The 23,976-nt window shown below is 27.6% G+C and overlaps 3 protein-coding genes across 3 annotated transcripts in view; 2 read left to right on the top strand and 1 right to left on the bottom strand.

The window, feature by feature from the left end:
- The first annotated feature begins 1,477 nt into the window (after positions 1-1,477).
- Positions 1,478-10,633, top strand: LOC106686419 (sulfotransferase 1 family member D1-like). The gene is made up of 7 exons (XM_014429719.3): positions 1,478-1,825; positions 2,881-2,980; positions 3,179-3,368; positions 3,438-3,564; positions 6,622-6,716; positions 8,519-8,702; positions 10,227-10,633. The coding sequence occupies exons 1-7, from the start codon at positions 1,615-1,617 to the stop codon at positions 10,337-10,339; spliced, it is 1,020 nt and encodes a 339-aa protein (XP_014285205.3). The 5' UTR covers positions 1,478-1,614; the 3' UTR covers positions 10,340-10,633.
- Positions 10,634-12,025: 1,392 nt separating this feature from the next.
- Positions 12,026-19,870, bottom strand: LOC106686417 (GTPase Era, mitochondrial). The gene is made up of 6 exons (XM_014429717.3): positions 19,416-19,870; positions 18,179-18,303; positions 17,921-18,095; positions 14,866-15,078; positions 13,158-13,338; positions 12,026-12,304 (listed from the first exon to the last, which is right to left on the bottom strand). The coding sequence occupies exons 1-6, from the start codon at positions 19,590-19,592 to the stop codon at positions 12,099-12,101; spliced, it is 1,077 nt and encodes a 358-aa protein (XP_014285203.1). The 5' UTR covers positions 19,593-19,870; the 3' UTR covers positions 12,026-12,098.
- A 34-nt stretch (positions 19,871-19,904) lies between these two features.
- Positions 19,905-23,976, top strand: part of LOC136797030 (phosphatase and actin regulator 4-like) — a 254,080-nt gene continuing 250,008 nt past the window's right edge. The window contains exon 1 of the mRNA XM_067052453.1: positions 19,905-20,235. Coding sequence (XP_066908554.1) covers positions 20,196-20,235 — 40 coding nt within the window. The 5' untranslated portion in view covers positions 19,905-20,195. The remainder of the gene's footprint in view (positions 20,236-23,976) is intronic.

Below are 23,976 nucleotides of genomic sequence, written 5' to 3'. Positions count from 1 at the left end.
TTATTTTGTGCTGCTATCTTTAGGCAGTTAGTAAAACTATTATTTTATCTTAATGCTGTTTTAATTATAAATTGTCATTTTATTGTTTTATTGATCAAAGTTAAAATGATGCACATTTTTCAATTATATTTATGCCTATTATTAAGTTGTTTTTCTTTACTATTGGTTAATAATTATGCATTCCTTTATACTCTTATTAATTAATATGAAATAGTAAAATAAAAATAAAATATTTTTTTTTAAAAATATATCATCATTTGACTTTAACTGTAATAAAATAATTCAACCTTACTATGAGTATGTTGTATTGTTATAAAAACATCTGTTAGTCTAATTTATAAATTTTTTTTTCTTTACTTTGTGTTTATATCTTAACAATTATATTATACACTGAATAAGATTCAAAATCTTCATTTGTAACTCATAAAGTTTACTTTTATAGAAACAAGAATGATAATAAAGATTTAAAAGGAATTTTTTTCAATATTTAAAAAAAAATTATGAAGCTGATGGAAAATCTTTTTTTTTTTTAAGTTGATCAATGATAAAATGATAAAAACTTAGTATGAGACAAAAATGAACTTTGTACAATAAATCATTACTTTCTAGGATACATGTTGAACATTTTCTCCAAAAAGTCAAATGTTATAATCGTATATATAAGAAGATGGTCAGGGTTGCGGTCAAAAGTCCTCGTTCTACAAGAGCAATTTGAAGTAAATTTATCAAGTTATCATTTTAACATATATAAGAATGTCTAGGCCAAATTTTTCAACAATATTAAAAATATATCTATTTTTATCTCGAAAATTCGGTTTGTTAATTTTATCTGGAACTCTAAGCAGAAATTTACTTTGGATGAATTGCACCCAACGTAGTATTTTTAATACCAGACTGAATATTAAATGTATGTTTCTTTTTTATTTCGAACTTTCTAACATTTATTAATGGAGATATTAATTAATATTTAACTGCAAGACAACAAAAAATAAAAAATGGCCACTTTTTTAGTGTACAATTGTTAATGTTTGAGGTATATACTTCATAGTAATGATACTATAATTAATTTTTAATAATTTTTTTTTAATTTTTTATATTAAATACTTTTTAAACAAAATAAATGATGATAAAAAGTCATAAATTAAATTATTGCTTAAAGAATAAATTCTTTGAAACAAGATATTAAAAAAAAAATGCAAAGTGTTTTGTAGGACTAAGTTATCAGAAAGTGGAGAGAATATTACAATTATTGATCTTTTTTTCCTTTCCATAAAATATTTACTGTTCCCACAGAAGCCAATAGCCTAACAAGGACCATTAAATTATGAATGAATCATTGATATTAACTCATTTAGCTTAAAGATAACGGTTATAAATGAACTATTTATATTTGTGGTAATTCATATTGAATTTTGGAATTATTTTGCTTTTTTCAAAATAAATAATAAATATGAAAATTGGCAATTCTGCTTAGCCTTGACCTATATTTAGTTTCCATAGCCTATCGTTCTTTCTTCAGATACAGTGAGGGCAACTTTTACCAGAAATCAAAATTTCAGAGTGAGATAAATTTGACATATCAAAAAATATCCTGTACCATTGACATTTCACAAAATGTCTTATACCATTCCACCTATTATTCCTGTAGAAGAGGAAGTAAACAATGAATTGCTAGAAGATTATCCTGGTGACAAGAAAGGATGGTGCTATGCTGGTGAAAATATCAAATATTTACTACCAGGTTCATTTGAGGACATAGCCGATGATCTTTATAATTTTGAAGGCAGACCAGATGATGTGTGGATCGTCACTTTTCCTCGCTCAGGTAATCTTCAAAACATACATGAAGTATTTATTTAGTAGGTTTCAGAGAACGATAAAATTTCATTGACTATTTTATTTATTTTGAAAGATTGATATTCTACCATGTATAATAGATTGTAAGAAGATAGCCTGGGTGGCAGTCAATAAAGGAGTAAAATAATAAAGAACTATTTTTTAGTAGCCATTAGTATTAAATTAGATTACTTATAGTTTTTTTCTATTTCATACCTTTCTTGACTGCCTACCCTGACTATCTTCCAACAATTTATTAAATACAGATCAACTATTAATCTCCCAATATGAATCAAGATACAAATATTACTACGGTTACTAATACATAGTTTTTTCTATTGTGTATTCTTCATTGCCACTTAGACAATCTTACAACAAAATATTTTATTTAAAAAATTACAAAATCAAATAAAGTACTTCAGGTTAATTTTAGAAGTCTCATCAGAAATCAATAATGAAACATATTTGATTATAAAATATTGTAGTGTTATGCTTATTTATTTTACATTATTCTTCTGTATTATATTAACTTCACCATTAATAGCTTCTTCCATTTATTTATTTTTTTAAAAGAATAAAATTAATAAATTTCCAATAAATTCCATAATTTTCAAAAAACACACTAGTGAGAGTACTCGCTTCCGCCAACTTAGGCAAAGTCCACAGTTTAATACTGTGCTGTAATCCTCCAAGTACACACCATTTTTATATTTGCAAAATAACAATACAATATATTTGTATATTATTGCCTACTGTAGTGGATCTAATTTTGTATCCTCCATTATCACATAAGCATTTTGTAACAAAATAATGGGATCCCAAAACATAAACTGAAGTCCTCTTGATGTGATTTTATAAGTAAAACATTTAACGAAAGTCTTCACTATAACCTACCAAATTCACTATAAACTTACAATATTTTATTAAAAATAACTAAAATATCATATTGTGATATTAAAATAGGAATATCGATATTTTATTAAAAATAACTATGAAATATTATATGATTTAATTATAATAAACTATTAATCACTTTATCCACAGGTACAACATTAAGTCAACATTTAGTGTGGCTATTAATGAACAACTTTGACTATGAAAAGGCCAATGAAATGAATGTATGGTCACGTTCTCCTTTTTATGAGTATGTAGACTTGTTAACATGAGTTTTTTTTTTTTTACTGTATTCATAACTTCACTAAAAAAAATAAATAAATAAAATAATAATAACAGCAATACATTCACATATATAATAAATAGTAAGTTCTAAGAATGTTCAGTAATTCACAAGAATTTGGTATTTTAAGTTCTTATTAAAATTGCACTTAATTTTATTTCGAAGGTTTCATGTATTTATGGCAAGCAATGATACTGCCAAATCATTACTTGAAAACAATGACCCAGAAGCTATTGAGGTGCTAAAAGAACTTAGTGTACCCGCACCAGAGAGATTGAAAACTATGGAATCTCCGAGATTAATAAAAACACACTTACCTCTTAGTCTTCTTCCGCAAGGAGTGGACTCAAATAAGGTACTAATTACAATCAATTTTATTCTATATATATGTTTTACAATAAAATTACTCTATGGTTGTTTTCAGATTATCTATGTAGCGAGAAATCCAAAAGATGTTAGTCCTTCCTATTACTTTTTGTTAAGGCTTTGGAAAACAACAAATTACAAAGGAAATTTTCTTCAATTTTGGAAACAGTTTAAAAATGGCCATGGTATGTATATAATTAATTTTTATTTCTAAATTATTCAACTTATTCTGGTAATCCTTGAGGTTCACTGATACGCTTACAGAAACAAAAACAGAAAGAAGTGAAATGAGGTGTTAATATTTGAAAATAAATTGATATGAGGAAAAGGCGGTCAGGGGTGTGGTCAGCAAAGATACACAAATAAAAAAACTTATTTATTTGTACCGACATTTCGACCTGAATTTCAGGCCTTCATCAGGGCTGAAAAACAAAATAAGATAACAACATTAATTCAGAAAAACATAAACCTTATAATAAAATAATAATAATTTAATAAATAATACAATAGGAATATCTTTCCAGGTTTGTTCACTATCGTTATTTCTTTTTTAATTTTATATTTCTCTGAATTAAGATTTTTATATTATTATGCTTTTCAGCCCTGATGAAGGCCAGAAATTCAGGTCGAAACGTTGGCACAAATAAATAAGTTTTGTTTATTTGTGTATCTTTGCTGACCGCACCCCTGACTATCTTCTCTTCAGAAAGAATTTAACTGTGTTAAATAATAATTATTAGGCATGAATTGGCTATAAAATAATATATTTCAAAAAATACAGTAATTAATTTCTATTGTAAACAACTTTATTTTGGTTCTTAGTTTTTTTAAAAATGGAATTCATTTTTCGCTTACAACTCTAGTTTGAAGTAATAAAAATAATAATCTTTATTTATTCTGGGATTGATCCCTTTATAATAATGTTCAGGCGTCAAAATTAGGCTTCAGAACCTTAGAGTGAAATACAAAATAAAAATGGAATTATAAAATGTCATAAAATATAATAAAATAATGAATTTAAAAAGATAAAAATGAACAACAATAATTAACAGAATATATAAAATAAGAATAGAATAAATAAAGTAAAATCATATGTATATCATAAAACATAAGATGACAAACACTTCTGATAATAAGAAATAGAAAAAAAAAATCAAATATAATTAAACTAAAACTAATAAATGGAAAGGTACAATTTCTGCTAATGTACATATTTACAAGAATAAACAAAAATCTGAGACAGTACAGAAATATATAAATCTTGTTTGAAACTATCAATTGTTATTCTTCCGGAATTGGGTGGACATAAGGTGGTCGAAGATACGGGATTTGAAGGTTGAAAGGGTATTAGAACTACGAATGAAAGAGGGAATAGAATTTCATAGGGATGAGGAAAGAAATACCAAAGGCTGCGGTTCGATGGGCACTTACATATAAGTCTGAAGGCCGTGAGCGGGTATTGCGGGAATGGACTGAGGATTTAAATTGAAGGATATCAGAGATGTACGATGGACGATGGGATTGGATAATTTGGTAGAGGAAGGAAGCAAGAAAATATTTACGACGGAAGGAGGGGTAAAGCCACTTCAATTCATCATGAAATCGGGTGACAGAGGCGTCCCTGGGAACTCCAAAGATGAATTGTACAAAGCAATTAATTAACCATTTTAATTTATAATTAATTAAATTAATAAGTAGGATGAAATGTGAAAGTAAAAACTAAGAATTGTCATAACTATCACGTAAAAGCTAAAACATTTATTAATATATTATAAATTCAGTTAAATTATGAATTTTTCATCATTCTCTCCAGCAATTTCACAAGTTAGAAATTATTTTTTCAAAAATCTTAGCCTTTCTAAAGGTATATACTACATCTATATAACTACCACTTTTTTCTGAAAAAAAAAATTCAACCTGGGAAAATATTTTAGTTTTATTCTCCTTTAACTAATTTCATAGTTTATATCCATCCTTGTTTTTTCTTCACTTCTTACTGACAAAGAGAAATCATTTATTAAATTTAAATAAACAATATTAAAGGTACTTTAGAGGAACCTATTTTGAAAATTTGTTATTTCAGGTCCGTCTTGAAAGACTATTTCAATGTGTTTAAGACCTAGCTCATAATAAAGACCATTTAATTGTATATTGATATAACTAGCTTATTCAACATCATTGCAGCTCGTTTTGGGAAAATATTAAAAGACAAAGCTTAAAATCAAGGATTTAAAGTGAAAATTCCGGTTAAGTTGATTTTAGCTAAAATTATTATAACATCCCAGAATTATACCTATGTTTAATACTTAATTTTAGTTCCATAAAACTTTTCAATTTTGAGCTAGGCTTACTATAGAAACAATTTGCGAGACTTGATTATTTAGATTCAGGAAACCTTAAAAAATATATTTTCTGAGAAAACTTGGATTCAAAATTTTTCAAGATTGCAATACTTCTCCTTACTATATATTTCATACATAGGAACTTGAACCACAAATTCTCAACTGACATCAATAGAGCATTAAATTCAAACATTAACCCCATATACCGATCACTCTGCAGTTTTAACCTACTCAAACCTGAAGCATATTTAACACATAGGTTAAATTAAAAAAAAATAAGGTGCATCAGCCAACTAAGAGTAGGAAACCTGGAGAATATCAAACTACACCACGGAAACTCTGTCCATTCTGCAAAAATTATTTTAATAATAGTTTGTACCACATCCTCCTACATTGTCCAACCTTTGAAGAAAATAGACAATATATCTTAAAGCCACCCATATCCGAATCTTGCGAATTACAAAACAATGAAAATATATTGAATATTGATAGTGAAGCCAAATTGAACAGACTTTTGTATGTGATATATAAATTCTATTATGTAAATACTTTTCAAAGCCAATTAATATCTTCATTTATATCACACTTTCGTTTATTTAAAAGAATTCTCATTATTTTAAGTTAAATATAATGGAGCAATGAATATTATGTTAATAGTTGTGAATTATCCAATCTGTTTTTTTTTTTATTGTTTTGTTATAGAGAACTTGTTTTATCTTTTGTTTATTGTTTTTGTAATAGAGCACTAGACTCAGGTTTTGTTTTAAAATTGTATATTGTGATATGAATTTGTACAAGATTTTGTCTTTCACAAATAAAATCATATCTATCTATTTCATACATAGATAAGTACAAGTAATATTTTAGATATGTGCTTTAATATTACCATTTATCTTTCAGTTCCTTGGGGTCCATTCTGGTCTCATATTCTTGAAGCGTGGGACTGTAAAGATAATGAGAATTTTTTATTTCTTTTCTATGAGGAGATTGTTCAGGTAGTTTAAAGTTTCTATATTTAGTAGATTTTATAGATTTATTTAGTTAATTAAATTGTTAAGGCATTTTAAGCTTAATAATTTAGGCTTATATACAAATATAACAGTAATAAACAAATGAAGAAATGCATCTGAAATTTTATACAGCAGTATCTAATTTCTGAATGATTATTTAAAAAGATTATATTTTTTTAAAAATATGTTATATTTAAAAAAAATATAACATATTTTTAAGATTTAATTTTTTCTTTATAAAGTAATTAGAAAGAGAATATTGACATTTCTACATATGTGACAATACTTCTCAACAACACCTAATCATCTGTCTCTCTCCCCAGAAGGATTAACAGAACATCCAGTATAACAACCCATGTCCCATATATAGGCCTTCGAACTGCTCGCACACCTTCTGGCCACATTTTTGTACAATTATTTTGCTACTAATTCATTTTTCATCCTTACAGTCCCATCAATACAGCATGTGAATGTTTATTTTTTATTTTATTTTATTTTTCCCTGTGTGGGTAGCATTGGTTTATTCCATACAGCCAAAATTTAACTAACTATATTCTACAAAATCTCTGTAGAACAGTTTGCACAATCCCTTTGTTATTGTTTTTATTAATTAAGTTAAATATATCTGGTTTACTAATATACTATATTACAACTATATCTCTTATACATTTTTGTTCATAGATTTCAAATATTTATGGACATAACATATTTTTGCAGTCTGTTACTTTTAATATGCTATCATAAATAATATTTTGATTTGTGTCAAGATATTTGAATAATATTCTTCATTATCACGATCAACATACAGAATGTAGAGTTGATATAGTGATTAGGTGAAATAGAAATTGTATAATAATAATTATACTAAGGGTAACTGTGAAGCGGTTGGACACGGCTGAGAGAGGAGCGCCAGGATCTTCCACGATCTGGGAAGAGCTCGGTTCAGAGTTCCCAAGGCTGAATGTAAATATTGTAAATAGAAATGATTGTGTTTAAGATGTTATTTTACTTTAACTTTTATTTGTATTAATTAATTTATTTTTTCCCTTCTCTTCTAGTTCTTATTTTGTTATCATTTAATTTTTATTAATTATTGGAGAAGTTTGTCAGAGGGTGCGGTCAGCAAAGAACAACATAAATAAACAAAACCATATTTATTTATTTTATGCTGACGTTTCGACCTGAGTTTCAGGTCTTTATCAGGGGTTGTGGCGTAGAAGGTAGGCTTGCAACTGGGAGGTGTAGAAGGTGGGCTTGAAACGTCGGCATAAAATAAATAAATATAGTTTTGTTTATTTATGTTGTTCTTTGCTGACCACACCCCCTGACAAACTTCTCCAATCATTAATCTACGGTCAACTATCTACACCTCATTTAATTTTTATGTTTGTTAATATAGTATGAATGAGCTCTATCATCCATATCACAATTGTCTAAGAGTATGATAGAATGCAATATTACAAAATAAATAAAATATTAAAAAAATAAGCACAGAAAATTATTTTAAGAAATGTTGCAAGAATAAGGGTTAGTTTAGTTCTATCATAAGTCCACTTCAGTCTATTCCCCAGTTTCATAATAAACCGGTCTTATTCCATTCATTGATGTATTTTACAGCAGTAGTCATTAAAGCAGACAAATAATTATGAATACAGATATTATTTTAATTAGTAAAATGATTGGTGTTAGGTCAATGAAATATTTCTTCTTTTATCTAATGATAATTGTATTTATAGTTACAACTAATACATCATATGACAATAAATTTGGCTTTTACAAATTTATAGGATCTTCCAAAAGCGATATATAAAATTGCAGACTTTTTGGAAATTGAAGTGACTGAGGAACAAGTAAACGGGTTGGCAGATCATATGTCCATTCCAAACTTTTCAAAGAACAAATCGGTGAACATGGAGGATCTAAGAATCACTGGGATATTTAATGAATCTGAACCTTCATTTATAAGAAAAGGTAAATTATAAAAATTTAACTAGTTTAAAACGGTCATTTCGGTATTAAAAAAGCCTTGAGCTTCAAACTTTCAGAATTCTTTGGGTCATACTGAAACATAACATCTAAATTATTTTATTTATTCTTTTTTTTCTTGAAAATAAAAACCCCTTTTATAATTTCTTTATTTTTCCTCACATCAGAACTATCTTTCAGGATTTTTTGTCCATTATTCAATTCTTCTAAAATAAACAAAATGCAGATTCAACAGTTTTTTTGAAACTAACTTGCAACCTGGCTTCACAACTGATTCACATAATCTCAAAGAAATATTCTAAAGCAAAATGAGCAAGATATCTTCTTAATAGATAATCATTCGAATGAAATGGAAAGATTCCACATAAATCATTTTCATATGATACAAACATTGTACTAGAAGATGGTTGGGAAAACGGTCAAAATGAAACACAAATAAGTTGATGTAACTTATTTAATTATGCCAACATTTCGGCTAGAGTTTCTAGCTTTCGTCAGGGCTAAGAACACAACATGATAACAACCAATTAATATAGAAAATAAAAAATAAAATATAAACAGAATGACACAATAAAGTGAATAATTTTACAGAATGGAATTAATAAAATGTATACATAGGTAATTGAATAAGTAGGTAAAATAAGATAATTAAGGAATGAAATAAAAATGAAGTTAAATAATGCAAAGAAGTATGAATATATTAGTTATTAATAATTTAAAAATTGAAATATGGAAAGAAAAAGAAAATTGAGAGAAAGAAAATATATCTAACCATAATAATTGATAAAGAGGCAAAATATAAGTAAAGTTTAACGAAAGAAATGAATAGAAGAAAAAAAAAAAATTTTGAAAACAATAATATATTATTTATAATAATATATTATGACAATTCACCATATATTATTATTATTGTTTTCAAAATATTTTTTTTTCTTCTATTTATACTTCTTTGCATTATATAACTTCATTTTTATTTTATTTCCTTAATTATGTTATTTTACCTACTTATTTAATTACCTATATATACACTTTATTTTTCACTTCTCTCATCACTTCATTTTATTAATTCCATTCTGTAAAATTATTCACTTTATGTTATTTTGTTTATAATTTATTTTTTATTTTCTGTATTAATTGGTTGTTATCTTGTTGTGTTCTTAGCCCTGAGGAAGGCTAGAAATTCTAGCCGAAACGTTGGCACGATTAAATAAGTTACATCAACTTGTTTGTGTTTCATTTTGACCACATCCCCAACCATCTTCTCCTAGTACAAGTTATCCACAGTCAACTATCTCTCATAATTATGATACAAACATTGGTTTATTTTAAAATTCTAAGTTTTTAGTGTCCAATACAAACTGCATGAAACGGGCATATATTACTGAGATTTAATTCAGATGGAATCACAAGTTATACATATTAATAAAAGGAATCTGGATTAGAAAATTAATATAATTTAATGATGTTGTTGATATATTATTATTACCAATTTTGAAAATATGTTATTAGGGAAAAAGCGAGAAAGACCAGACGAATACACAGCAGAAGTTGAAGCTGAAATAGAAGAATGGATTAATGAACATTATCAAACTACCGACTTGAGATTTCCGATAAATGAATGAAAAATTTTTTTTTTTTTAAAACTATGATGTATAAGTACACTTATTTTAAGCACGGTATCTTCATTTTTATTACTTTATTGAAACAAATGAGTGTGTAATCTAAACTTATAATTTTGATTATTAAAATAAGGAATTTCAATTTATTACCTTCATTTGGTACTTAAATTTTCATTTTTAAATACAACAATTAATTAAATAATATTAAGTAAAGCACATTTATATCACTTATTTTTATAATACTTTGAGTGAAAACACATTAATATTTTAATCAAGTTTTCTATCATAATAATTTAATCCAGATCAAAATTAGCACACCATCTTAAATTTTAAGTTCAAAGTTATTCGAACATAACCAATGAAATCTCTTCATGTTTATGATTTATGATGTTACTGTTGGTGGCAGATAATTATTCGGCTAGATCAGCCATGAGTTAATGCTCCTAGGGCACACCCAGCCTTTATATGGGGAAATCTGGCAGTTGAAGGCGTGATCTTGAACAACCTTTATTCTAGAAACAGTACCGCTTTGCAACCAGACACTTCCTGGGTTACATTGGTACAGGTTTACTTTTGTTATTTGGTGCCATATTCAGAAGCATTATAGGTTTGTTTATGACATCATAATTATTTTCTCTGATAGTATTTGACATGGAATTTGTTAAATACACGACAATTCTCATCCAGCTGATCCCCCAATTACTCAGTTTAAAGATAAGGGAAAGAAAGATTAAAGAATACTACCTGAATCATAAACCTAATTTTGATATAAAATTTTAAAATTTAACTAATCTTTCAAAATTTTTTAAAAAAGTAATTTCAATTTTTCTAGTTTTTGGGGTTTAATATTTTATAATTAATTTCTCAGTAAATCTAAAAAAAATTAATCTCAGTGATTAATAAAATGGAATTTATGGTAAAAATAATGAAATGGTGTGCTCATTTTCATTAAAAGTACACAGGAATATTAACTGCAACTTAAATACTTAGATAAAACTTTAGACTTTGAAAATTTATGATTTCTACATTTCTATAATAATAATACAATAATATCTTAAGAATTTATTCATTTTAAATGGTATTGTCTTTCAAAATGATTCCAGTAACATACTTCATTTTATTTGAGCAAAATGAATTTTTAATTTAAATTTGAGCATAACTGTAACACAAATTGTAATCTTACACCATAAAGCAAATTTCTATGTTCTCACTTCAAATAAAATTTGCTTTTTTATATTTCTTTTCTCAATACCCTTCCATATAACAGAATTAATAAAATATAACACATTAAATAAAATTAAGAAGATCCAGATGTGGTAAAAATAACTCAAATAGTAAACAAACTATTATGAGCCAATGTTTCAGCCCACTTTAAAGGGTTTCATCATGGCTAAAAAAGGTACAAACAACTAAAATTGTGTAACAGAGTAAGAGAATAAGACAACATGAAATAAAGGACATTATGTTATTTGCCACTATGTTCACTATGGTTTGTTCACTAGTAGAGTTATTTTGACCGGACCGGGACCTCCTTCGTTTTATTAATTACACAATGCCAATCAACGATGTTCCTAAACAATAAAAAAATATATATATATGTTTGTGTGTGTTCATATACTGTTGATATAGAATGTACTTTTAATAAATCATGCATTTAAAAAAGGGGATCTTGAAATAATAAAACAAAACTTAAACAAATAATTTAAAATATATTGTACATAAAATAAATACAAAATAATTTCCCGGTATATATATGGTACGTTCAACTATTTCTAAAACTTTTTTCAACATTTAAAGGTTTTTTTTCAGTTATCACTAATTTCAAGTGTACGTCAGTGAGGAAAGCATCAGCAACTGCTTGTTCCGCTTCATCGGCAATGACTTTGATTCTTCCTCCTTTTGTTCCTTTTATCAAACCAACGAGCCTATTACTATTGCATTGCACCAAAACAACTGCAGAGATAAGCTCTGAAACAAAATTAATTTTGCCTTTCAATAATTAAATATTTTAAAAAATATTTAGTGATAAATAAATAATATGAATAAATCCATGAAATGAAATCCCTCAAACTGTTATATTTACAAACAAAAATTTATATCTTATTTTTTTTCCACTAAAATCTATCATAAGAGATTTCACTTCGTAATGTACTCATAATATATACATATAATCCAAATCAATCACAGGTGAAAACATAAGACATAGCTAGTTATTAAATATTTTAAAATCATATTTTATGGAAAACTCGTTGGACATTGCCATGGTGATCTATGGTACAGGCTATATCAGGCAGGCACATGTTCCTCCTGCTCTAAGGAATAGTCACTATGGTAGAGAATAGAGCTCTCAGCGAGACAATAAATATTTTCAACTATCACTAGGTTTTTAAGTTGTATATACCTGCCTAGTGGATGGTCAACACTTAGTTCACTTAGTTTCCTCAACACTTGATTACATGTTATTGTTATGCATAAACAACTTTTGATAGTAAAAATTTATATTTAACTTTCTTTACTTACTTAATATGAGATTGAAAAAAAAAGGTTACTGGCGATCTTAATTTAGGCTCTCAAATTATTTTTAGCATAATGCTAGTCTGCATTTCAGCCAGGAGAAGAATACTTACTAGTTAACACCAAAATTACATGGATTATCAATAACGATAAAGTTTTTAAGTAGTATTGATGATCGTTTGTCATAAATTGAATTATTAACATTCTACTCATGTTAATTATATTGCTAAGTGGCATTTCAAAATTATTGGAAAAAGTTATAATTTGTTTTGAATAATATAAATCTGATTGTTAAACATTTATCTACCTTCTTTTTCCATATCTAAGTATTCAAGTTGTACATGAACATTATAAGGAATTTCTTCAGGCAAATGTTCCAATAGTTTGGAATGGACTGCTTCTTCAATTATGGTAACAGGATCCTGATCCGTATAAACATCGGCAGGGAAAATCCATTCTCCTGGATATGCCTTATTTAAAAGGTAATTCTAAAACACAGAAAAGTATAATAAACAAAAGAGGGATAAGCTTTGGTTTAAATTTATTCAAAAGTATCTTATGAGAAGATGATTGGGGGTGGGGACAGTGAAGAACACAAATAATTAAAAACTTATTTATTAGTACCAACGTTTCGAGTAGAATTTCAAGCCTTTATCAAAGCTAAAAACAAAAAACAAGATAACAACGATAATGAATGAGAGGAATTACAAAATTATTAGAAAATAAGAAAACAACTAACATCATAGGTACAAAATAGTTTTGAAAGACATGTATAGTCTTAAGTATTATAAAAGGATAAAGCCTGTGTGAGAAAATTAATGGGGTGTATAAAAAAAATAAATGATTATTTCTCAACTAAATATTTGTATTATTATTTCTTTGATATAAAATACAATTAATACTCAAAGCATAGTACATAGTTATCTAAAGTCATTAGCTGTTTGCTAGCCAATTGCTTGATCCTACGCTGATGCCATTCTTTCGGATGGCTGTCAAAGAACTCTTGCAAAATTATCAAATTGTTTTCCTTGAAGGAAATGGATCGAAACAAGTAGTAATTTGATGGTGCAAGGTCTGGACTATATGGTGGATGAGACAGGAGTTTGAACCTATGAAGTTCTTTAAACTTTTCTTTGGTACGACAGGAAGTGATTGCTGATTGTTGAGGAGTAAGTTCGTGAGGGACCAGGCTACTGCTCTTTTTCAGCTTCCCCATAGAGAGTAGATGGCGACTAACAGTATTTTCGACACCACACTTACTGGCAAGTTCGCGAGTGCTTGTGGACAGATTAAACTCAACAGCTTCCTGCAGAATCTCATTAATATCAATTAATGGTCACCCGGAGCCCTTCTTCCTTTCCAACGTCACAGTGCGCTGGTCAAGGACACCTTCCTCTTCATATTTAATAATTTCATGAGTTTCTTCAGCTTGAAACTGAATCTTGTTGCTGTGAAATTTTTTTTCCAGTAATGCCTTAAAATTATGAGAATTTCGTATGACACTATCATCCTTCTTCTTTGAAACAAATAACTAAACTGAGGCTTTTTTTGAAGAAGTCAAATGGGATTAAACAAGCTCAGAGAATTCTCTAAAGGGATTATTAAGTATTGGTAAGTATTAAATAGATTAAAAATATTTAGTCCTTTGAAATCTTGAATTTGATAAAAAAAGTCATTTTTTTTTTTTTATACACCCCATTAATAATAAAATTAAGTCAGATGAAAGAACAAATAATAAAATCCATACGAAAACCCAGTAAGTAAATATATGTACAAAATGAAAATTATTTAAAATAAAGTGATGAAAAAAGTAGGAAATAAAACATACATGCAGGTAATTAAATATGCAAGTAAAATAACAGGATTAAAGAAATATGAATACTCTAGTAATAACATAAGTTTATAAAAACCTATTAATTATCAAATTAATTTTTTTTTAAATTAAGAAAAATATCACACCATCTTTAAATCATTTAACAGTAATAAATACATTAGATGAAATACTGTTCACTAACCTTAAAAGTATTCACACCCTTCCCGAGTAAAGCAGAGACCATGAAAACGTCGCTAAAGTTCTCCCAACAAGGCTTTGTTTTGATAATTTGCTGTACCTTCATTTCCGATAATGGTTCCTTCGAAATATCTTCACTCACACTAGATCTCAATTTTCCACCAGTAAGTTTCTTAGATAGATCGAGTAATTGGATTTTTGATTTCAACGTGTCTATCTATAATCAGACATAACTTAATACATAAACACTGCTAATTATCTACAAAATTTCACATTTATTAATTGGAATGAAAGAGACAAAATTTTTTAAGTCGGAAAAAATTTTTACAAGACAGAAATTGTTCAAAAAACATACCTATAAAGCAAGATTTTTGTTTTTTTTTAAAACAAATAAACAAATATCGAACTTGGTTTACTAATTTAATATATTTAGTAATTAATTGTTTGAGCATGGATTATATTAATAATAACACATCAAATGATCCACATTTACTCTCAACAGTTTATTTAAATTCTCCAACATTTCAACCCTTAGGCCATTATCAAGGAGACAACCGAAAAATTGTTTCACATTATTATCATATTACATCCTCACATAACACTAATATTTTTGACTAGTCACAATTCATCTAAAAATTGTCATTCATTTGTAGGCTAATTGCCCATATCATCATCATAATTGGCGCAACAGCCCATTACTAAGCCTATATTTCTTCTAGTAGCTGCCTTTAGGTCGTCTTGTCTTCTGCTGCAGCTCTCCAGTTTCGGGTTCTCCAGGACTGCCAGGACCTGGGTATCCATTGATACTGTGTCCGACCATCATATGTTTGGCCACCCTACTCTTCTCTTTCCATGTAATTGCACGGATAGGATCTTATTTGGGATGTCATCGCCGTGCATCCTCCCCACATGATCTGCCCATCAGAGACTACCCAACCTTATAAACTCGACAACATCAATGTCTCCGTACAAAGCCGATAGCTCTGCATTCTTCCTTCTTTTCCATACATTGCCTTCTCTAACAGGTCCAAATATTTTTCTCAGAAAGGACCTCTCGAAGACTAAGAGTCTTGCTTCATCAGCTTTAGTGAAGGCCTTGGATTGATACATGAAAACGGGAGGTACAAGTGATTTATAGAGATTTACCTTGGTCCTATTACAGAGCAACCCAGTTCTGAAATGTAAGCAGCATTGGTTGGCAGCAGTGATTCTTCTACTAATCTCTTGAGAGATATCGTTTTGGCTGTCCACTTCGATTACCAGGTATATGAAACAGCTCTCAAACTTCAATGAACATGCATCAAATGTTTCAATTTCTGGTCCACATCCTCCATCTCTTAAGTACTTGTTGTACTCTTATTCTCATTAACTACATGTGCTCATGTCATATAATTTTCAAAAATATGGACAAATATCAAATTAATGCAATAACAGTTTCATTTAAATTTTATAAAATGGCTATTCACTTACAAACCACACAATTTCAACAAAAAACTATTCTTTAATTTTTTTTTTCCTTTTCTACAAACTATAATAATGATACTAACAATAAAACCTACCTTCAAACGATTAGGATTCTGTTATCACTTAAATTCTGTCATTTCACAATTGAAAATATGACAAGTATGGGGATTGTAAAGGTGCATGAATATGGGACTATCTTCCCGAAACGTTGTAAAACAATGAAGAAAAATATAAAATAGATTATATTCATCTTTGCAAGTTTTGTAACCCCAAAAATTTATAGAAATTAAATATTTTAAAATAATGAAAATTACAGTAATCGTTTCAAGTATTAATTTCAAATGTATGATATATAAAGTGATCGATGGAAAGTAATAATTTGAAACAATATATTTAAACATTGTGTAAACGACCATTTATATAAAACAATATAATAATTTATTCTATTAGTAAATAGAATAAATAGCCTATTTCAAATTCGAATAATGTACGAGTAGACCATATATATATTCATATGTTTAATTCTTTTCAAATCAGTTATTTTTATCTGCTATTAAATAATTACGGGACCGAAAATGAATAGGACGAGTGTATTCTCTGACTAAATTAGTTCGTTCGTTTTTAAAACTATTTCTATTTACTTTTTAGGAAGATGGTCTGGGTGACAATCAAGAAAGTTAAAAAAATAGTAGAAAAAATTATTTTTAATAACAGAGCTTTCTAGAAGCTAACTTATATTTGCTTTCCTTCCAAGACACAGTACTGAAAAGTGGGCAGACCATTGGTTACTAATAAATAGTTTTTCTATTACTTCTGTACCCGATATTATTTCTTATTTCTTGACTGCATTTCATTTATAACTTATTTTAACACTTTGACCGCAGAGGTTCCTCTGGATTACCACTTAAGAACACTTATTTTTTTTATTATTTTTTCTTTTAATTTAAATAAACATTATATAATGTATAAAGTATATTTAGCCAAATAAAGGTTTCATACATTTTTTTAAATATGAGGACTATTGTAGTGACCCACATATGCCATTAAATCTATGTATGCGATCAGCTGAAGATAAATGATTAGCGGGTTTTTTAAATGAATTACTGAATAAGGACTCTAGAATGCTATTGTATATCACATTTTCTACAAAACATTTGGACAATGTGAAATAATCCAAAACAATTTTTAAAAAACTAAAAAAAAACCTATTAATATTTAAAAAATGTTACTGTAAGTGTGTAAAATAAAAGAATACATAAGTAAATAAACTTATATAATTCAAAAGATAATCGTATTTGAATAAATATGATAAAAAATAAAAAATTGAAGAAGTATAAAAATCCTTAAAAATGGCATCGCCCAGAATGATTGTAGCTGGTGGAAGCTAAAACAGTATTAAACAAGTTTCGAGACAATCCAAGGTAAAAGAGATATGCTAGATCTCTTCCCACCACATCAAACTTGAACTAGACAATAATGTGTCGTCAACCAAAGTTAAAGTATTAAATTATTAAAATCTACTTAATAACAGTAAAAAGTGTTTATTAATTAAAAATATACTTAGTGTTCATAATTAAAGAAATGAAAAAGTATACCTTATTTAAAACCAGTAAGGACTCCTTATCTTGATAGATATTTAGAAGACGAAGAACTTTAGGATCTAGAGAGAAGCGACTACCAGAATTTGAAATATCATGGATAACGCCAATTAAGTCAGCTTCTAAGATTGCTTCTTCTCCACCGCCTATAAATGATCTTCCAAGCTTATACCTATAAAGTAAAAATAAAAAATTGAATAATGAGCCCATTAATAAAGCATGAACAAAATTATTCATACTCATAATAAGTTTAACCTTTCAGATTCATTTAAAGAGACGAGACCAGGTGTATCAAGAAATACTATCTGTTTATTTCCGTGATTCAATATTGCTCTAGCACAAACTTTAGTGGTATGAACTTTTTTAGAAATAGCAAATACCTGTAGGATGAAAAATCATTATTTTATTTACATTATATGCATGTCTCATTTTAGAATGAAAAAATATCCAATGCTAAATTCTAAGAAAGTTAAGATATCAATCATTTTAGAGCATATGATGCTTGCCCTTTGTTATAGCTATACAAATATTATTTATATAATAGAAATAAGTTAAAAATAGCATCCAAATTGGGTATAAAATGCTGAAGCTTTTCTAAAAAAGTACGATGCTTGGATTGTCAATTTTAAGGAAGCAACCTACCCGTAGAAAAGACTTTTTTTTTAATTTTTGGTTTCTATTTATGGATTTTGAAAGTGGCATTGATTTGCAGCACCCACTTTAGGAACTGCTGATTTATCATTAACATGAGGCACGGACCCATGGACAGCTTTTGGCACTTATATCAGCTAAATAGAGGTCACTTCTGGAGATAAATCTGTTGGCATGACATAGGAAAAGTTACATCCATTAATTGGTGAGGAAAACCTTTGAAATTTTTGGCGATTGCATCAATTGGCACCACAAAGCCTGCATTGCAAAATTTCAATCACAAATCCCTAAAATGCCAGTTACCAATCAATATTTCATCAATTCGAGCATCATCAGGATAAATATATCTTTTTAGGCTATCAATGAGATAAGAACTGTATTTTGTCCACAAATGAGTGATCTTTTTTAGCCCAGATGGTGTCTCTAATGGCAAAATGTTGAATGGTTCGTTGTTAACCGACCTTTTACAGTCAAATCTTTGCATTTCGAATCTTTCACTATATCCTAACAATTAATTTTGGTCTTTTTTAGATTTTTATGTTAATTCACCATCAATATTTAATAAAACATGAACAGCAACCTTTGAAATAAAATTATTTACATTATAATATAAAATAAACAAAACCAATGAAACTTATGAACTTTCAGTTGCTTTTATATAGAAACCTAAACAAGCTAAATACACTACATAATTTCAGAATACTTAATTCCGATTAAGTAAACCAATATCTAAAATTAAAAACCCATTCTCTTTGTTTTCGAATTTTACTTCTAAAAACTATGATTCTCATATCAATCAATAATTTAAAAGAGCAATCAAATCACATTCCTTAGAACTTACCCGTCTTTTAACTAGTTGATTAATTATGGTACTTTTTCCAGCATTTGGAGCACCTACTATGGCAACTTTTAGAATATTTGTGCCTTCAGAAGAGTAATTTCGAATATCTGAAAGATATTTCCTATTGATGGAAGTAAGATAAATACACCTCTCCAAAGTTTTAATTAATCCCCACATTTTTAATATTTAATAAAAATGTCACTTCACAGATAATGTATTCAAAACTGTCAAATTCAGAATCATAATGATCTTTACTAATATGAATGAAAACAATTAAATAGAGGTAGGCAAATCAATAATTAAATAATTTATTTAGTCCAGAAATATATACAATAATGTCGAATTTCATGACATGACAATAAATAAAACTCATTTCTTGAACAAGACGAATTTCTATAACACTTCTCTACCATTACTTATTACCAACACCTAACCTGTACTGAACATCAAGGAAGACTCCAGAGAGGTTACTAACTTACGACCATCTTAATATTTGCTTATGAATTAAGTTTTCACCCTTCCCTAAATTATTCAGTTTAATATTGTAATAAATATTTTTAAAATAATCAAAAATGTACAATTCTCCCATGTGCTCTAATTCCTGTGTTTGTGTTAAGCAGACCTCCTCAATCTAAAACGTTGGTTATTTGGGATTCTATAGGTTCATTTGAAACTGTAAACATTTTGTGGTTATGTGGGAATTGTAGTTTTAGTGGTTTTCTGTGATATGTAGTGAATGTCAAATACAAGTTAGGGGTTTCGAATTATCGTGAAGATTTCATGTCTGAAGTAAATCCAAAAGGTTCTAAAGAAGCTGAAGGTAGGATATTTTTATGTTTTCTGTGTCATATAAATGCTTGCTTGTTTCATTTAAAATTTGTAGATTTTTTTTTCTGTTTTTTAATTTATAAATTACTGTTAATTTTTTTTTCTATAAGCGTATATTAATTAAATGTAACATTCTGAGTGTGCATTGAATAAGAATGTTTTGAAGTTGCAAACAGAAATTCTGATCCACATTTATGTTTTGTTTCTTTGACAATCATTATTTTTAGTGTTATGAGAAGAGATTTGTTGATGCTTATATTTTTTTGAAATTATTTGTTCTACACAATTATGTGTGTTAATAACTTATCTAAATTGTAATTTTATTGTAAATGTCATGACTGAACGCTAGCTGTTATTTTATGTTTTGTGCTGTTTACCTATGGATACTAAATGTTTTGCATGACATATAATACATGTTGCAGTTTTATTTAAATGATCACAGCATTATGCACTTATATTTAGTCTTAATATCAATACATATTGTGCTTGGGAGTGCTACGTTATTATTATTTAAAATGCATTCAATAGGTTGTTCAAGAAATTTTAATTTTAATTTCTTATTGTTTATATAAGATTTTCAATGCAAAGAAAGATATATTTCAAAGAATTGACATGACATATTTCTAATCACTTTTTGATTGCATTCAATTTTTATGTTGAATATTTTTGAAATCAACAGTATATATTAGTCACTGATGGCAATTTTAAGGAATTCATTATTAATTTGGTGATTAATTGTAACTTTGGGGGACAAAATGTCTAATACATATACTTCCTCATTATGTTAAATGATGTAATCTGAATTTAATGATTTTACTGTTGTACATTATAACAAAATATACATTCTGTAGTATGTCACTGATATTAAAAAAACATCAAATTTTTCATAATATCTAATGAAAATGTTAAAATAATGAAAGAAAAAATTTTTAATTGAAGTGACATTTAAAGATAGTATACAAGTTTTGACTTTTTACTTAAATAGTTTATTTGTTCTTAAATATTTATGGATATACCTTTTGTAATGCTAATTTTTTTTGTTTGTCCTCCAATACTTAAGTACATGATTATATTTTGATTTGTATTGTAAACTTAATTAAAAAGAAAAAATACTAGTAATGGTGCATGCTATATTTTGTAACTTATTCGAATCCAGAATTCACATTTAAAATATTTGGTTGAATTATTTTGACTTAAGTAAACCCTAATGCCTTTAATAAGTGTTTATTGCATGTGGCTTAGAATTTTAATGTAGCATGACATTGGAATGAAAATATTCATTGTTACTAGGATTAAGTTTTAAATCTTGAGCACTTAAAGGCTTTCGTAATACATTCTAAAGACAAAAGGCTTAGCATGGAATATTTAATTAGTGAGTCTGTCAGTTATTCAATTAAGCATGATATGCTTAAAATAGTTTATCTGTCACGATAGTTGGTTCGATTTTTAAACCTTATAAGTTCTTATTAAAATATGTTTATTTTATATTATTATTTTCGTTAGCCATTAAATCTTTTATTATTATTTCTGTTTTTTTTATATTTATGTATGTTATTTCTGTTATTCACCATACATTAACACTGAATGTTTGAAAGTAATTATGGTACTAATGTACAGAACAAGCTCCTGCAGCAGGAACTTCAATACTTACTTATACAGAAAGCTGCAAGTTAGTATAGGCCCATCTTCAGGTGAAAAGGGACAATTGGTGGTTTGTCTATCTATCCCTTTTAAGTGAGTGGACTGTCAAAAAGTCAACAACTGTCAAAATTGTAAATTACTTTTAATATCCTCTGATTTAGAACTGTAATTAAATCATATGTAATAACAGTATAAGTAGGAATTTTGAATTTCCTGCTCCTGAAGCTTGCTTTGTACACTTGTATTGGAATGATAATATTACTGAACTAATAACAAGTAATATATGTATGGATTCTTATTTGTATTTAATTTGTATGTTTCAAATAGTCTGAATGTGTTTTTTAAGAATAAACAATAACTTTTATATCAAGTTCAAATTAAAATTTCTTTCAACTTAATAGTCAGTAATATTTTAGAAATAATAATGTAATTGTTTTTTTCCTAATAAAAATTGTATTTGTAAGCTAATATGTCTTACAGGTGCCCTGTTCCTTGCTGACGGGGACCCACCATGGCTTCTCAACATATTTTCATCCATTGCTGACTCTCCTACTTCTATGGAACAAGGAATCCTCGCTGTCCTCTACATACTAATGTACGAAGCAGGCTTTTATTTTCTGGATGGACCTCACAATTCAACACTCAGTTATGATATTCGTACGATGCGCTGTTTGGATGATCCTGATATTTTATTAAAACATTTGACAAGGGAAAATTCACAATATATCACTAGTTTTTCACACAAGCTTATATATCCTAATATTTTGATAATGGTAACATACTCTATAATGTCAAGCAAGTTTTATAATGATCCTATGTTGGTTGTGAATTTTTTCTCTCCCGATAATAAAAAACTTGAAACTATTTCATTGACTCCAAAGACTTTAATTTCTTTTGAGCCAAACAAGGGACCATTGATTCCCTGTGAGAAAGTACATTTTATTTTATCTATTAAAAACATTTTATGTTCTTTTAAGAGCAGAGTTGGTACAGAGGTATATCATCCACAGCATGTTTTGTCATTACCTCTTCATATTTTACAATCGATTTGTCGTAACTTGGATGGTAAATCATTTATTAAATTCATAATGACTTGTAAATTTTTGTATGATACATTTTCTGATGATGAAACTCTTTGGAAAAAATACTCTTTAAATGAATATAAATGTCTGAACAAAAGATCTAATGAGACATGGAGAAATCATTATGTATACCAGGCTAGAAAGATTCAGCGGCTAAGAGATTTTCGGCTACCACCTTTTATCCTGCATCCTTATGGATTCTGGTATTAAGTAATTATTACTTTATTTGTATATGTTGTCTTTCTCAAAGTGTCAATGGCAAATATTAACAATTCTATATTGTGTCATTATTTACTGTGATTGTCGTTATTTAAGAATTCTCAAGATTTCCATGCTCTTGGTAGGAAATGAGCAATTAATTATTGCTATTTATTAATTGGATATGGATGTTTGATCGTATAGGTATTTCAAGATTATAGATTATCAGTCAAAGTGATTTTTAAAATTGACTAAAATTTTTTTTTAAAAAGTCAGGTTGACTGATTAACTGTTAATTTATAATCATATTTTATTAATTGTGATTCTGTTTGCAACTTTATTAGATTGATAATATTAAGAATAATGTGAATTTTTTCCTATTATTGTTTAGGTTGTTCAATGGTTACAATTCAATTAGTTGTTGTTTGGTGTCAAAATATAAAATAAATACTAAAAGATGTTTTAATTATATATTAGTACTTGATGTTTCAAAGTAGAAATTTAATGGAAATTGGCTGTTTCAGTAATAATTATATATATGTGTGTGTGTGTATTACAATTTATAAAATTATTGACATAATAATGAAAATAAAAGATAAGAATTTTCTTATATATTTTTTTAATTTTGAAGGTGCATATTATTTAAAAACAATTTGGTAAATAGTTATTGACTATATTTTACCGACCCCCAACTTGTTATAATGATCAATTAAATATTGACATTTTTTTTTTTTTTTTATTTAAAACTAATTACCGTTTTGGTTACTTATCTTTTGTATATTTATATTTATTTGTTTTAAATTTATGTGTTT

Source organism: Halyomorpha halys, unplaced genomic scaffold (genome assembly GCF_000696795.3).
Source record: "Halyomorpha halys isolate HHAL.00 unplaced genomic scaffold, Hhal_1.1 Scaffold816.1, whole genome shotgun sequence".
Taxonomy (NCBI): Eukaryota; Metazoa; Arthropoda; class Insecta; order Hemiptera; family Pentatomidae; genus Halyomorpha; species Halyomorpha halys.
The sequence above is the reverse complement of the archived record's forward strand: the minus strand, read 5'-3'. Positions and strand labels throughout refer to the sequence as shown.

Excerpts from the sequence above, each read along its gene's own strand:
- LOC106686419 (XM_014429719.3), top strand. The coding sequence starts at position 1,615 with ATGTCTTATACCATTCCACCTATTATTCCTGTAGAAGAGGAAGTAAAC. Across the intron at positions 3,565-6,621 it reads ACAGTTTAAAAATGGCCATG|TTCCTTGGGGTCCATTCTGG; the intron begins GTATGTATATAA and ends TTTATCTTTCAG. Across the intron at positions 8,703-10,226 it reads ACCTTCATTTATAAGAAAAG|GGAAAAAGCGAGAAAGACCA; the intron begins GTAAATTATAAA and ends ATATGTTATTAG.
- LOC106686417 (XM_014429717.3), bottom strand. The coding sequence starts at position 19,592 with ATGTGGGGATTAATTAAAACTTTGGAGAGGTGTATTTATCTTACTTCC. Across the intron at positions 15,079-17,920 it reads CCTTACTGGTTTTAAATAAG|ATAGACACGTTGAAATCAAA; the intron begins GTATACTTTTTC and ends GTCTGATTATAG. Across the intron at positions 12,305-13,157 it reads CTTAGATATGGAAAAAGAAG|AGCTTATCTCTGCAGTTGTT; the intron begins GTAGATAAATGT and ends ATTTTGTTTCAG.